Consider the following 16910-nt stretch of genomic DNA (forward strand, 5'->3'; position numbering starts at 1 on the left):
GATCCTTCCGCCTCAGCCTTCCAAGTAGCTGGAATTACAGGCACACGCTACCACACCCAGCTAATTTTTTGATTTATTGTATAGATGAGGTCTCGCCTGCCCAGGCGGGTCATGAACAGGACTCAGGTTTCTAATATCCCTCTGCTAAATGATCCTACTAGCCAAAATGCCACTCCAGAGAGGATCAAGTAAGAGAGAAAGGAGCAATCCAGTGGTCTTCCTTCTTCTTGTTATATTTCCTTCCAAAAGGACATACTGCTCCTTCCTGCGCCTGATGTCTTCACGGCGAGGAGGACTGTGTCCTCTGTCCCTCAGGACACACCCTAAACTGTGAGCTCCTCAATCAGCAAATATTTACTAAGCACTTACACCCAGCTGTTATTACTCCCTCCAGTTCCTGTCCTTGAAGCCAACAGATTACCCCCAAGGCTGGTAGGGGCCTCACAGGCTTCACAGTGTTGAAACCAAGAACACTGGGATGAGATGAGTCTGAGTGAGGGTCCTGAGGCTGAAGGGTGAATCACAGCAGTAATAAAGAAAGTGACAAGTGCCGAAAAGCTTAAGGATTTCCACTCATTTGACCTCCTGCCTTTCCTTGGACAGTCTCCCATGATACACTATAGAGGTTCCACCAGGCTGAACATTTCCAAGGATAGAAATAAATCAAAAGTCACAGGGGAGAAAAAGACATAATCAGGGACTCTTTCTACACTGTAGGCTGGCCATCAGGAAGTGGGTTTGAGTCCCTGCTGTGCACAGGGACCGCCGATGGGGTGATAGGGTGGGCACTGGTTAGTCCAGGCAGACAAATATGGTGGCCTGGAGCGACCTGCAGTCTGTGGACTCCCTGAGAGGAGTTAGAAGAATCATGGGAAGAGAAACACCCCTCCTTGGCCCTTGCCCTGGACTCTCCTCAGGGATCCATCCCAAGCATCTTAGGTGTCTGCCATGACATAGGGGGGATGAGGCTGGTGGCATCTCTTTGTAGTGGAATTGTGACAGGGACTCTCACTTGCCAGTTGATCTTTCATTATATACAAGAGGGGACCCAAAAAAACTGAATTTATTTATTAAGTATGTATTTACTCTTATATGTTTAAGCTTTAGTCACCTTCAATGTACTCTCTGTTGGATGCAATACACCTATCAAGATGCTATTTCCACTGCTCAAAACAGCTTTTCAACTTGGATGCCTTTTAGTGCTTCTACCGTTTTTTGTTTCACCTCTTTCACATCAGCAAAATGTTTCCCTTGGGGACTTTTTTCATTTGGGGAAACAAAAAAAGTTGCTTGGGGTAAGATTGGGTGAGTAGGGAGGATGGGACATGGAGGTCCATGTCGCTTTTGGTCAAAAACTACTGAACACTCAGCAGGATGTAGGCAGGTGCATTGTCATGATCAAAGAAGCAGTCATTTAATTGCCATAACTCATGATGTTTCTTACACAATGCAACTTCTCACAACAACAGTAGCTGGTACACTGATGCTGATGGTTTTCTACAACACTTATCAAGCAGAGGAATCCTGTACTACAAGGAGCCCACCCCCTCCAACAAATTATCCTTTTATTTTTTTTGAGAATCCCCTGCCTTATAAGTTAGCTACTGTTGGTTTTCACTAGACAGTGTTGGTAGCAGCACCTGTTAACCTGATGTGTGTCTAGAATATCACCAGAGCCTGAATTGGGCTGGGCGTTTCTACAGAAGCCACCACAATTTGCTCACTGTGTAGACCAAAGCACACAGGAGGTGACAAACCTAGTTTTCATGTATTGAACATGTCCTTTCCTAGAACAGAGACCTGGGAAGTAGTGGCACTCTGAGCTGCCAAGGATTCATCTGCTAGCACCAACACAGGGTTGAGATGGATTCTGTGGCCAAGCCCAGGGAGAGGGTAGTTTATTTAAAGCAGGAAAGGGTCAGGAGTGATGGCTTACATCTGTAATGCCAACATGTTGGGAGGTTGAGGCAGGAGGATTGCTTGAGCCCAGAAGTTTGAGACCAGTCTGGAAACATAGTGAGACCTTGTTTCTACAAAAAAAAAAAACAAAAACGACCAGGTTTTGTGGTGTGCACCTATAGTTCCTGCTACTCGGGAGGCTGAGGTGGAAGAATCACTTGAGCCCAGGAGGTCAAGGCTGCTGTGAACCATGGTCATGCTACTGCACTCCAGCCTGGGTGACAGAGTAAGACCCCCCAACTCAAAATAAAAATAAAGCAGGAAAGGATTTTTAGAATAAAAATTTTCTTCTTTCTGGAATTCAAGCCAGTTATCTTTTTTGTGGTTTTTGTTTTATTTTTGCTTTTTCGAGTTTTTTTACTTTTTAACAAATGTCCAAGCTATAATATTAACAGAAATAAGAGTTGAAAGTTAGCACACTGATTCTCCACTGCTTCATGAGCACCTACATATGGACATTAGTGAGTTCCACACAGAGGAACCCCTGTATCCCTGAGTCTTGCAGGATGGATACAAGTTTGCCAGGTGCACAGGAAGGGAACTGCATATACTCAGTGTATGCTCAAATGAATCACTAATTCTAGACTGATAAGTAGCATATACAAAGGCCCATAATTATTAGAAGGAGAGAGGAGAAAATTCTGGATCCCAAAGGTAATTTTTGAAAATTCTGTTAAGGGTGATTTTTAGTATACTGAGAGAGAGTTCACCTAAGGAGGACCATGAAAGACTCAATTGACCTCCTAAAGAATATATAGCACATAAAAATAAGTGAATAAAGGATAAAAAAGGAAGGAGAATCTCAGAGGTCAGGAACAGGGTGATAGACTGGGCCTGTGTGTAGCTGCTGCCCGTTAGGAGTGTGGTTGCCTGAGATTTGAAGCCAGATCCAGGCACACCCCCTCAGAGTTTCTTCAGCCTAGGCACTAGAGTTGCCAGACCTTCTTTGACCATTGCCTCCTCTCTTTCACCTGCGCTGTCTCTGTAGCCACCTTTAGAAGCTTTACAGCCCAGGAAGTCCTTGAACCAGCATCAAGGGGGAAAAAGAGAAGGAATGGGGGCTCTTTTGCTGAGGGAATGGGCTTGCATGTCTTCCCGCCTTTTCAGCCATGCACCCAAAGCTCGAACTAGAGAAATCAAGATGGAGCCACTCAGCCAGGCTTTCAGTCTCGTCCAGTTTGTGAGCAAGCTCTGATTTCTCACTAGAGAGTATTTGCCTAGCATGGCTCAGTATCACATGTAAAAGGCAGTTCTTAGTGCAGGTGATTGAAGAAAGGATGGTCCTCAACATAAATCTAAATAACCATCTTTACGACCTGTCTTTTACTTCTCCACCCTCTTCTCACTCTTTTCCTTGCAGTCTGTGAGCAAGAGTTTTAGTCCATTTGGGCTACTGTAGTGGAACACCAGACACTAGCTGGCTTATAAACAACAGAAATTTGTTTCTCACAGTTCTGGAAGCTGGGAAGTCCAAGATCAAGACGTCAGCAGATTCAGTGTCTGCTTGAAGGCCCATTCCTCATAGGCGGTGCCTGCTCCCTGGATCCTCACATGCTGGGAGGCTGAATGATCACCTTTGGACCTCTTTTATTAGGGCACTGATCCCATTCCTGAGGGCTCCTGCTCCACCCTCATGACCTAGTCACCTCCCAGGGGCCCGACTCAGTACCATCACATTGGGGATTAGGATTTTAACATATAAATTTGGGGCAAGGGAAGACACAAACATTCATACCATAACAACAAATTAAGAGAAAAATGTGTTCCAGCCCATGTCAGCAAGAGAGAAAAGCTCACTCTTAGCCCGGGTGGAACCCGGCAAGCAGAATGATCCCCTGACCCTAGTTAATAAACACTCATTTGACTGAAGGGAATGACTAGCATGCTATGGAAACTGGACTTTCTGGCCTAGGCACAAGCCCTAGACAACAACTCTGTTGTTCTCCCTCAGACTTACATACTGGATATTTCTGCGTGTCTCTCTCCATACGTTTTGGGTCTTTATTCACAAGAATTATTGGTCACTTATTCCTTTTTTTTTTTTCTTTTGAGTCAGGGTCTTACTCTCACTCAGGCTGGAGAGCAGTGGTACGTTCATGGTCACCACAGCCCCAACCTGCTAGGCTCAGATAGTCCTTTTGCCTCAGTGTCCCTCGTAGCTGGGACTACAGGTGTGCACCACCATACCTGGCTAGTTTTTTAAATTTTATTTCTTATATTATATTTTGAGGTTTTTCATCTCCACTGTCACTCTCTTGCAGGTACATTCATTAAAACTTGCCCTTGAAGGTGTGGAAAAGGAAAGGGATTTCTACTTTGGGAAGTTGAGAGAGATTGAGCTCCTCTGCCAGGAACATGGGCAGGAAAATGATGACCTCGTGCAGCGACTCATGGAAGTCCTCTACGCTTCAGAAGAACACGTGAGTATGAGGAGCCCTTGAGTCCTGTGTTCTAAAATGATTCTCTTGGTCAAGGTGCAGTGCATCAACATGCTTTAGAACACATCCCTGGGCCCTCCATGAGAATTACAGCTTAGCTAAATGCATTTGGTATTCCCAAAGGAATAAACAGCATTATCATCACAATCGGTTGACCCAGGCCTATGGGCCGTGCATTCATAAATTAATCTGGGAAGAAATGGGTGGAACAGGGGAAGCTTTAACTGAGAAAAATACATATGCAGCCAAATCCCAAGTGGTCTTCAGCTCCGAGCAAATGAACAGTAAGAATTTTTATATCGATTCTTCTTTCTTAATGAAAGATCAGAGTGTGGTTCAAGGATAAAACAAGCTAGATTTTTCCCCATTCCCATAAACCCCACAACTGTCTGTTTTTCACAGACAGCTCGTTGTCTTGTTACTCCCTGCCAGGACAGACCAGAATGGTGGGCCAGCCCTTTATTGAAAATATTTCCAGAAAGTTTCCTTTGTGGGGAGACCTGCCACCAGAGTTGCGGCTCATGAGTGCTGAGGGAGACCCGGATGTGGCTTTGCCAGGGTGTTGAAAAGCAGATGTGAGACACAGGGGAGGAAAAAGGATCTAAGAGGTGGGAAACGGAAGGGGCAGGATGAAAGGTGGAGACTGAAGCCAGTCTCCTGGTTCTGCCCATGTTGGGAGGGAGAGGCCCTGCAGGAGCTCCTGATGGCCTTCACTGTCCCCAGAGCTGAGTTAGGGAAGGTGGCAGTGAGGGGTCCAGTGTCAACCTTCTCCTTAAGCTGGGTGGAAGCTGGTAGTAGTGGCTGGGCCTCTTGCCTCGAGGCCTGTGCTGCTTTAGGGACTGACGATGGAGTCTTACACGTGTTGGTATTCATCCCCACAGAATGTAGCAAGGCATCAGCAAGTTTACGTGCCTTATTCCAGCTGAATATCAGGCATATTTACTCCATTCATGACTCAGAATGCTAGCAGTGAAATTATCCTAAACTGTAAGGAACTGTGTCTGGGGTTTGGGAGCTCTCCACCATTTTTTTTCCCATTTCCCCAAGGTTATTTTGTTTTTGTTTTTGTTTTTTGAGTTGGAGTCTCACTCTGTCACCCAGACTGGAGTGAAGTGGCCGCTCCCGGCCACCGCAGCCTCAACTTGCTGGGCTCCGGCGATCCTTCCTCCTCAGCCTTCCAAGTAGCCGGAATTATAGGCATGCGCTACCACACCCGGCTGATTTTTTGATTTATTGTAGAGATGAGGTCTCACTGCCCAGGCGGGTCTCGAACCCGTGGGCTCAGGCAATCCACTCACCTTAGCCTCCCAAAGGCGCGGGATTACAGGTTGAGCCGCCGAGCCCGGCTAAGTTGTTTTTTTTTTTAAAACTTCTTTCTCGGTTATCAGTAGCTCAGAATGTAGATGTGGAAGCCCTGCAAGTCCACCTGGTTAGGCCCCAGCGGCTGTGATGGCCATGATGGCAAAATGCGGTTCTTGGTATCTTCAGATATGATAGAAGAAACCAGAGGCTGGTTTTTAGTATGTCTGTGACCACCAAAATGACATGTATGAGATGTTCTGTATGTGCTGAGTACTTGCAGTCTACCAGACTCTAGATGATTATGGTTATTCTCTTCACGAGCTTGTCTGAGGCTAAATCGGATGAGATCTGCACAGCAGCGAGAGGCCCAGTGAGTGTCTATCTAAGGTAATGCCTGCCTGCATCCCCTAGTGGGAGTAGGGCCAGCCTGCAGGATCGACTCTGCTTCCCACCCCGCACTTCCAGCAGAAGGGAAAACCTTCTGATTCTAACCTCATGCCAGATTTTGTCCCAAGAGGGAGCCCTTGTGCAGGAGCACTGTCACCCGACAGTGAACCCCAAGTGAAGAGTTAGAGCGGACTGCTGAATTCCTGGCTAAGGATAGGCAGGTGGCCTCAGACAAGAGAGCTCTGGGTGTAATTTCAGGGGGTCTGTCCAGCTGACCACTCTCAGCTTCGGTTGTGCCATTCCCATTACCACTCCCACCACACATACCACTTTGCTGCCATCTGGATTCTGGGAGCCTTTCTTGCAGTGTATGTGCAGCTAAAATGCAGATACTCCAGGGAAAGATAACACCTTAGAGCCTCACTAGTCATTAGGACTGAATAATGGGTTTAGCAGGTTCTTTCCTGAGATGGAGTTTGAGGGGAAAGGGCCCGGGACTTCATGTATGTTAATTTATTAGCTCCTCTAATTCTCTTGAGAGTCCCGTTAGGTAGATATTGTTATCCCAATGTACAGATGAGGGAAACTAAGGCTGTCAAGAGGTTTAATACCTTTCCCAAGTTTTTGAGCAGCGTAATTTGTATTTAACCCTAAAGTCTGATTTATGAGTTCACACTCTCCCTTCTCCAAGGTTGGGCCCCCTCTTAAATGGTATCATGACAGTAGTAATAGCTAACATTTATTGAGCCTGTGCTAGATATTGCATTCAAGTCCTGCCAACATTTCTGATCTTAACCACATCCCTATGAGGTGAAGTCTGTTGCTCTAAGTTTTACAGATGAAATTGCCTGCCCAATGATTCACAGCTAATAAGCTTCAACATTAGGATTTGAAGCCAGGTTTATCTGACTCAGAGCCTAAAATCATAAGGCCTGTTTACCTCCCTCTCAGCATATTGGGTTCCACAGGACAAGGAGAAAATAAAGATCATACCACTTGGGGAAATCCCCAAGATGGACTGTCAGCTTGACAACCTTCAGGTGAACATGCCCTGCAAGTGAAGAAGGAATTCCAACCTGGGTTTTCTCCAAATAACACCTTGACCATTTTATTGGTTTACATGTTCAGAAGTCTAGGCGTGGCCTCTTTCTCTGTGCATTCATCTGTTTAAATCAGCATCCATGGAGAACTTTGGCTTTCTTCTGGCTAGTCAGTGACTTTTTAAACCCACCTTTGTTGTTATATCTCTGGCACAGGGCTGATACCATCAAATAGAAAGATGTTTGAGGGAGGGAGAGAGACTGGCATGGCCCTGTGAGTGTATGCTAAGGAGTATCCAAAATCCAAGAAGAGAATTGCCTGGTGTAACCAGGCAATTAGAATCTGGAAGAGAAAACAGCCTTAACATAAACTATCTATGTGGGTTACCAGAACAAGATCTTCAAATGTAGTTGCTGGCTTAATTTTTCTAGTTCCAGGATATTTTTTATTGCAGCTATGTGTCTGAAAAACTCCAAAAGAGACACAACAGGCTACACTGAATTTTCTACGGCAAATAAGTGTTTGATCTGGAATATGCCAGGTGTCCGTGTTTAGCATGTGACAACACCCACGTTTTTCAAACCTTGGATTTTGTACAGACAGAAAGAGAAGACAGCAGTGTGCCTGGATGCCATTCTGGGACTCTCCATGTACCATGAATGCATGGCTCTGCTGACAGAGAGGCTTGGGAGCAGCCAGCTTACAGTTCTTTCTGCTTCCTGGCCTAAAGGCTTAAGGAATCATCCTAGATACCCAAAAGCCTTCACACGCTTGTCTTTCTCCCTGAGGATAAGGAATCCTGTGTCTGATGCAGCCTTCCATAGCATAGACAGGTCCTGCTGTTGGCGCAAGTGAGCCTTCCCAAAATTGCTACCCTTGCACCCCTTCCCCTCGAGTCTGTGGTCTGGAAAGCATCACTTTTGGAAAACATGCTCAGTGGATACAATGCCACCGTATACTCTACCCTCAGCTCTGGGAATCCTGCTTTGGCCCCACTGTACTTGGTCCTGATGCTGCGTCCTATTTTTCGGCCATCCCCATACTTGGGTGGCAGTGGACTTGTACCTACGTGCTGGGATGATGCTCATGGTGTCTGGGAAGAAGTGTCAGTGCTCTGCTCATGGTGCTGTTGGTATGGCCTTGTGCATGGATCTGAGATGGCAGAGATGCCTGGTTGTCTGCCCTTCCCAGGGCCTCCTAGAGAAAAATGAGGGCTGGTAGCACATGCTCTTCAGTTAAACATAGGTGATCGTGCACTGACATTTCAGGTTTGCTGGAGGGGATCTATCACTGAGCAATGATGCATAACTTTTATTTGGCGATGACTGGTCTCTTATTGTCATAGTCAAGCCGTCCTGGATGTTTGGAAGATGTAAAAATCCAGATGAGAGCTGTGAGTAGGGAAACCAACATAGGTGGCTAAGGTTCCAACTGTGGAAACCTGGTGGAGGTGTCCAGAACAGACATTTATCATTCTCATGATGTTGTCCCTTGATGCTTGGGGCCACAGGAACCTGGGTCTAGTCATTGTCAGCCAAGGTGCACCAGCTTGTGGACAGTTACATGTTTCCTGAGGTCCTGACTGACGTGGAAGCTGCTGTTAAAATGACATATGGACTTTCTTGCTCCTTCAACCAATGCTTTCTGGGAACAGGCTGTGGTTCTGTCACCGGGCTAAGCACTGAGTATATAGAAAAAGACACAACTGCATCTCAGAAGAGCTTACAGCCCCAGTGAGGGAGACAGACAGGGACATGACTAACTGGAATGTGTGTCAGCCCATGAGAAGTGTGATAATGGAGACATAAATAAATTCGTGTGGGGAGCAGATAAAAGCAGCCTGGAAGGCCACACCAAGACTTCACAGGGAAGATGGCATTTGTGTTGGCTGTTGAAGTATGCCTGGGAACACCAGCTGTTATAGAGTTGAGACAGGGTGTTCTTCAGGCAGAGAGGAAACAGCATGAAGGCAGAGAAGAGAGACCAGCCGCTCCTGCTGGCATGAGTGGCAGGAGAGGAGGCTGCAGGGTGGCACTTCCTATGGGAGCAGAGGGCGTTGGCACTTCTTGGTGGGCCCTCCTCCCTCCTTGACCCCTATTTTCCTCTTACCATGGCCAAGAGCCTTTTGGAAGCAACTTGCTTCTCTTTCTAATAATTACAAGAATAAAGACCTGTAACTCAGTCCCTCACAACTAAACATTTAGAAAGGTGATGCATTGATATGCACACACTAGAATCAAGTAGGTAGCTCGCCACTGTATGAGTCCCATATATGGCATAGGTTTTGCCTGGCCTCCTACCTGCACGTGGGTTTAAGTTCTTCAGTCTTATATGAGACATGAGAAAAATATCCTTTTTTTTAATTATTTGAGCCTGCAATAGCATTGTGTGGGCTGGGAGCTCTCAGCTGTGATGTGTAACATCTCTCAGAATTAGAGACGTGTTCTGCCAGGCTTAAGACTGCCTTCACTTGCACCCCAAGCGGGAGCAACCCATTGGTAATCTGGGAGGTGTGCTCTTTAGTCTGATACTGCCCAGGAAGAGTAGTCTGGGCACCACAGTTCCTGCAAATGTATGACATCACTGGCAGCCATGTCTTGTCCTGGGACTCCAGCCAGGTGTGCATGGCAAGTTGCCCTGGGCCAGCTGCAAACCTCAGAGCCATAGACAGGGCAGTGAACCCACCCCTTGGTGGACGTGTTCGGAAAGAAGGCCTTGCCTAGGGCTTCTGGTCCTACAGCTTGTTACAGGCTCAACAGTTACTTGAATCCCAGTCTTTCAACTTCAGCTAACTCTGTTATCCCACAGTTAACCCCCATATGTGATGTGAGAAAAATGTAAAACAGATCCTCTTTTCCAAGATCTGTTCAGCAGTCGAACACGCACAATAATGATGTCAGAAAAGCACACCCAGACCAGCTGAAGTTTGAGCAGTATAGTATGAAGACACCACGCTAGTGTTCAAGGGTCAGAATGATAAATAAAGCAATGTAACTCACCTGTAGAGGCTGAGATCCCGGCTGGAGAGGCAAATATGTAGCCATCCAGCAGGAATGCAGGCTGGGCTGCAGTGTGCCCTCCCACAAAAACAAGAACCAAGGGTGCGGAGCTTGGAAGGAGGAGACAGAGGCAGTGAGAGAGGCTTCAGAAAGGAGTGGCATTTTCGTAATTTAGAGCAACCTGCGGCAGAGCAGACAGCTGAGAGTTCCCAGTTCACCATCCCTGTTGAACTCCCACGAGCATCAGTCTTGTTCTTCTCCCCTAGATGAGAGGAGAGCACTGACTGAGGGAGGCTGGTTTCCATTTCCTGTCTTGCATTGTCCCAGCAAGAAACTCTCCTACTCCCCGTAAGAGTGTGCAGTCTCACTGTCAGTTGAGGCACTGGCTCTTTGAACTGAGAGAAGGATCACCCTCGCGTGGGCCAGGCAGACTGCAAGGCAGCGTGCAGAGGTTGCTGCCAAGAGCTCAGCTGTCACAATGCCAGGGGTCCAGGGCTGATCTGTCAGAAGAGGACTTAAGAGGGCTCAGGGCTGTGATGTCTCCCTGAAGTCAGAGAGCATCTGCAGTTAAGGAATTAAAGAGCGAGGGTCAGAAATGCACCTTGCTCAGAGAGAGCAGGAAATTAGGTCTTAACGTTCCAGAGGTGGAGCCATTCGAGGTGTGGACAGCAGAGGGTGGCACAGGTTTGGGGAGAGCTCATGTTACCGAATGACGTGCCTCTCAACACAGAGCCAGTAAAGAACAGTGCCGGCCTTGGTACCGAATCTTCAGCACAATGTCACTTTCTCCTGTTGGTTGTCACAGAAAGGGTTACTTTTTTTTTTTTTTTTTGAGTTGGAGTCTCACTCTGTCACCCAGACTGGAGTGCAGTGGCCGCTCCTGGACACTGCAGCCTCGACCTGCTGGGCTCTGGTGATCCTTCCACCTCAGCCTTCCAAGTAGCTGGAACTACAGGTGCACACTACCACACCCGGCTAGTTTTTTGATTTATTGTAGAGGTGAGGTCTCGCCAAGTTGCCCAGGCGGGTCTCAAACCCATGGGCTCAGGCAATCCACTCACCTCAGTCTTCCAAAGCGCGGGATTACAGGCTGAGCCACCGAGCCCGGCGAAAGGATTGCTTTTTAAAAAATATTTGTACTTCTAAAATGTATTCCAAAAAGTTCTCCCACTAAGAAATAATAATTACAGCTCACACTTATATTTACTATGTGTCACATACTCTTCTGGGAACTTTACCTATTTTAACTCATTAACTCCTCTATTGGATTCAGTGAATTCATTGATTCATTGATCAAGGAAACACTAACATCTCTGTTACTTGGGTACTGTTATCTCCAGTTTCACAGATGAAAAAACTATGGTCCAGAGCACTTAAGTTTTAGGCCCAAACTCCCACAGCTTGTAAATAGCAGGACTGAGATGTGAACTCCAGAGTCCACACTCATAACCTTGACATTACACCACCTCAGAAAGTGAGCGGCCTGTGCCCTTGGCTGCGAGGCTGGTCGTCGTGGTCATCCACTCCTGAATCTACTGTGATTTCTTCCTTTCAAAACAACATGGATTGAGTCATACAGTAAGCGAGATATGGCACAGGGGCCATGCGACCCTGTCCCTGACTTCAGGAACCTCAGGATCCAGTGGGTGAGAACAAAAGGGTCAAGACAAACAAGATTCCCAGCCAGAGTCTCCTAGCAGAGGGAGAAAAGTTCTGCAGGAGGAGAGAGAATGTTCTCCCATCTCAGCAGCCTGGGGAGATAGTCATACTGTGTTGAAATTGGATATAGTCGGGTTTGTCCTAGGCTCCAGGCAGTCAGGACCAACAGGTAGGGGAGGGCATGGGGCATCCGGTGTTCAGGATCAGGCACAGGTGAGAGAGGACACGAGCACTTCTATACGTGCCAGGATTAGGAACAGATTATAGCAAAGGGTGTCCTTCAGACTGACACTACCAGGCAAGAAGAATGACAGCAGGGTAAGGACTAGGACACAGAGCAAGAGCCCTGTATCCTGGACCATTAGTGCAGGTGACTCCCAACATGTCGTGGAGGCCGGGGTGGGGTGCGTTTCATATGCCAACAGCTTCATTCATGGTTGTCGTGATACTCCTGAGTCATTGAGTTTGGTTTATTTTCTGACAGAGGGCAGGAAAGTATGCAGTGTATTCTTTGAAGATTTCCTTCCAAAACACAAAAAAAGTCGGGTGCTTAAAGCCTAATGACTCTGCTTTCTAGAATGATTTGTTCTTTGGTGACAGGGGAAGTTAGGCCTCCCTGTGTGTATATTGACCCCTGAGATCTGGGAGACATTGCATGATAAGTTGTGCCCAAGCCTGGTGCTGGTGGTGACAGTGGGCTGGGATGCTGCAGGGCCCCATACACAGTAAATGATTTCAGCTGAAAAATCTCTCCTGCCCCACAGGAGGGCCACACAGAAGAGCCGGAAGCAGAGGAACAAGCCCATGAACAGCTGCCCCAACAGCAGGAAGAGTACTGACCCGCCTGGCAGCTCTTGACACTTCCATTGTGCATGGGAACGTTTCTTCTGGAGAATTGGAACATGTGTGGCCTCAGACTCAACAGCAACCAGTTGTTCCCAACCTGCCGTTACCATCAACGCACTGTTGCACACGCCAGCCACTGCACTTGGTTCCCATTTTCTTTGCCAAGATGTGTTAGCAGACGGCCACCTGGCCGCCTACCCAAAAGATCGTAGGGTCACATACATCCAACTTCACCACTTGGCTGCTTGAGATTGGTTCTGCTCTCTTCTTCATTTCTTTCCAGAACAACTCTTCCCCACCCCACCACCACCACTGCCACCACCCCCCTTTTTATCCTGGTGTGAAACAGTGGTAATTTGATATATGGTATTTATATTGGCATTTCTCAACCCAGTGTCACTAGATGTCACACGCATTTGTGGTGCTTTGATGTTTGCAAGTCTAACCTCTGAACGTAAAATTGGTAAATAATTAATTGGAGCAAAGGGAAACAGATACTTGATATGAAAGCCATAATGACAGTGACTTGTGTCGTGGGGAAAAACATAGGGTCAGTTTCTCCCTGTACTCACAACACTAAAGGGAAAAAAATGGATTCAAAGCTAGGACTTCAGGGCCCAGCAGTATTCATACATCAGCATGTTAGACACCCATATAGTATGTTGTTAGCTTTGAAAGACATTCACTCAAGGAAAACACTGTCTCAACTTTGCCCTTTCTCTGTATGCCCCTCTCCCAGGTTCTCATGCTATTTTTCTTTCTCAGGGTCCTCTTTGATGGGCAGCCACTCTCCCTAAGATGTTGTCATCAGTTTTCTGCAGTCCAGAGGGAGTCTGGGTAGGTCCAGGTCTTCCTGTCTCGTCCCTCTCCCGTCTTGTGTGAGTTTCAGCCCAAGAACTGTCCTTCACGCTAGGGGACTGCCACTGAAGGACATTCAGGGTGTGGAGCTCCAAGCTCCGGGCTTCTGCATCACACTGCGTACTTGCTGGAAGGCTGGAAGTGAAGACCTTATTCATGGGAGTGTAATTCCAAGGGGGAATCATGGCTCTGCAGTCTGGTGTTGACACTGGAACAACAGCACAGGAAAACCTATGACCCCTAGTATCTTCTGGAATGAGGAATCTCCCCTCTTTAACACAAGGGCCCTCCTTGCCATTGACCTTTGCTGAACCATGGCAATTCATAAATAGAGGAAACGTTAATGAATTAAAAGCATTCCTTATTTTTTTAACTAATATTTGCACATTTTCTTAGTCTCTTTCCAAATCTTTGCCTCTCTTTATTTTTATTTTTCCCTTTGACAGATGGTATCCTTTCTTGTATCACTCATTTCACTTGGTTTCTAACTTTAGGTTTACTTTCCCTTGTTATTTGACTTAGCAGGTGCAACAAAAACAAGAAACAAATGTGCCCACCCCACTTTCCACTTAACTGAAAAGGTTAAAATAAATTTCTAGATTATGTATCATAAAGCTCTGAAATTTCTTTATTAATTGATGAAATACAAATTCTAAATTCTAACATTGAAGTTTTTCACCAAAAGAAGTCTTTCCAAAATAAATCTTTTGCAGCAAAGTGGTATTTATTGAGTTATATGTGGAAAAGATGGCTTGTATTTTTGAGATTATTACAACACACTGTGCAGAATTGGACAGATGTTCGTGGTGTTTGGTTTCCCTTTCTTCTCTCTCCTGCTCACTCTGCATTACAGCAGCAACTTGTTTCTCTAAGGCTGGACAGCCTGGCCCTCGGCAGTGACGTCCTCCCATGCCTGGTCACAGCTAGTGGCCGTGCTATACACAGCATCATGCTTAACAGCGCGGTGCCCTACTCACTGATTTCTCTTTCGTTAAAGTAGCTCTTATAAAAGGCACAGTACATGACTCCATGCAGATGACACTTTAGAGGTTCCTAGGCCATCCTTCGCCTGCTCTGGACATCTCAGCCATACCTGGGAGATCGTGACCAAGCTCCTGTCGTGTGGAGGCACATGCATGGGCAGCAGGAGGTCAGGATCCTGTCTTCTCCAAAAACCGCTTACTACTGTGTAACTTGCATATGCCTCCCTGGAGACTCTTGCCGGAAGCACCCCAGTTCCTCTCCAGCTCCCCAACCTTCTCACTGATAAACACGCTAGCCAGATCTCTCTGCCTTCCCTAGTCACCATACTCCATTCTCCTTCCCGAAGGCTTGGGGCAGACACTCCATTTAGTTAAAGAAGAGCTGTAAGTTCCTCTTTCTGTCCCCGTCTTTAACATCTTCTGTCATGCTGCACCCCAGATGATGTCATGGATGATTTGGGGGCATCTTTAACAGCTGGGTTTCTGAGTCAGTTCTTTTGGGTTGTACCCCCAGTCTCCGTGCAGACCCCCACTCATTTCCCATGAGTAGGGCGGCTCCATCATTCTCTCATCTTGGCATTCAGGACACACTTTCCTCCATGACCCTAGTCACATGTCATGGGGCTGGGTCGAGTAGTGTCCCTGGGTGTGTGTTCCTCTCCTCCCCTCAGGAAGCCTTATTTCATCCTTAGTCCCCCTTCACGCCCACTGTTGGCTGGTTATAGCACTTCTGCTGCTACTGTCAGATAGGAAGTGATTGAAGCAGGGGGCAAAGAGAAAGCCCATGTTTATTATAAGCAGAAAAGCAGGAAAAAAAAAAGACAAGGCAACACCCTGTTGACCCGAGAGAAGTAAACTCCAGAAGGGAACCAAGAATTCCTCCCTTCCCTGGTGAGTATTTCCATTATTCCGTTAAGGTTTAATATGCATTCAGATTACTTTTACTAAATAGTACACCATAAAACTTTTGTTATATATTAAATGTAAACTGAAAGGAATGTAAACATATGAATTGTTAATTATAAATATAGATAAGTAATGACATAATAGATGAAAAAGTCTTATTCAGATGTATCACATTCATTTTCCATTACCCACCTACTGTCGCATGGTAGAATAGTTTTTTTGTCTCTGAATATGTGAATAACTTGACTTGCGTTGATCTTTTTACATATTTAATAAAAAAATATATGTTAAAACTCGCCTGGATCTATAGATTCTTACATTTTATGCTAAAACTTCCCTCTTCAATGGGCATGTGATCGTGACTAGGAGATTTGTGTGGATTCACACGTCTGCCCACATTTTATTACGATTTATGGGGGGGTTGTCTTTTTATTGATGGCAAATGTTTAAACAGGAATTACAGATTAGTATTTGATATCAAATGTAGCAGCTGTAATACCTTTTTTCAAACTTTATCCATAATAATAATAATAAAGATAAAACATTCCCTTGGGATAAATTTCACCTCAAGCAAACAAAACCCTAGCTCCAGCAGGTCCAACCTGCTGCAACTGGACAGGACAGTGCTGGGCGAATAGGAAGCTGGGGGAGGGGTGGGCAGATGTTTCTAAGTAAAGCCTCGTGGCAGAATGACCTGCTTGGCCAAAGTTCTTTGAGTAAGTGTGTTTTGCTCCCCTGTTTGTTGACTTTAAATGGTGATGACTTATCAACATAAGCTATAAATGGAATACAAAACTGGCACAGGAATAGGTGAAAAAAGAAGTGAAAGTGGACTAGTGAGCACCTGTGGAGACAGGTAACAGCAGGTGCAGTCTTGACCCTGGAGCCTGCAGGTTACTGAGGTTCAGCTGATAGATACCCTTTCTCCCAGAAGAGTGCTAGCTTTCCCTCTGCTGCATCCAAGCACCACCTAGAGGCCAGTTTTACTTCTGTACTACCCTTTGACAGCTATTTCCCATTCATTTGCCTTTAGGCACTTTGCTATTAAGAGAAATAGGAAAGTAACAGAGGATAGTGATGTTATCCCCTCTTTTCCACCTACATTCATTTCCCCCAGGGTACAGTTGGGACGGGTCTGTGAGCCATTGCCTGGGTTGTGAAATCTCAAGCTCAGCACACGTTTCCTGTTTAATTCATCAACCCTGGCTACTTGTGCACAAATGTCATCACACTTAGACATTTGTGCACAAATAGCCAAAAATATGTGTGATTCGTCTTACTTAAAAGGTATGCTGGTGGACTCGAGTAGCCCTGTCACTGATGGTTCATCTGTGGTGAAATAGCATGCTTGTTCCATTTTTTAAAATCTGATGTCATCTCTAAAAATTTTATGTGATGCTACTGGTATTATGGGTAGGTTCATGAGTCCAGAGACCCAAAAAAAAAAATTAGTAATGGAATTCCACTCTGAATCGGAGTTATAAAATGCCAGTTGGTTCTCTCAAATACACACATAACTTAGTTTCTGGTTT

At 46.0% G+C, this 16910-nt stretch overlaps 1 protein-coding gene across 5 annotated transcripts in view; it reads left to right on the forward strand.

The window, feature by feature from the left end:
• Positions 1-15674, forward strand: part of MAPRE2 (microtubule associated protein RP/EB family member 2) — a 163202-nt gene extending 147528 nt beyond the window's left edge. For 4 of the 5 annotated variants that reach the window (XM_021708955.1, XM_021708950.1, XM_008051426.2 and 1 more), the window contains 2 exons: positions 4221-4379; positions 12550-15674. In XM_021708955.1, the coding sequence (XP_021564630.1) occupies positions 4221-4379; positions 12550-12624 (234 nt within the window). In that variant the 3' untranslated portion in view covers positions 12625-15674. Of the gene's footprint in view, positions 1-4220; positions 4384-12549 lie in introns of all 5 variants that reach the window. The other variant, XM_021708947.1, reaches the window with a different exon arrangement.
• The last annotated feature ends 1236 nt before the right edge of the window (positions 15675-16910 follow it).

Source organism: Carlito syrichta, unplaced genomic scaffold (genome assembly GCF_000164805.1).
Source record: "Carlito syrichta isolate Samal-C Ts95f unplaced genomic scaffold, Tarsius_syrichta-2.0.1 Scaffold65441, whole genome shotgun sequence".
Taxonomy (NCBI): domain Eukaryota; kingdom Metazoa; phylum Chordata; class Mammalia; order Primates; family Tarsiidae; genus Carlito; species Carlito syrichta.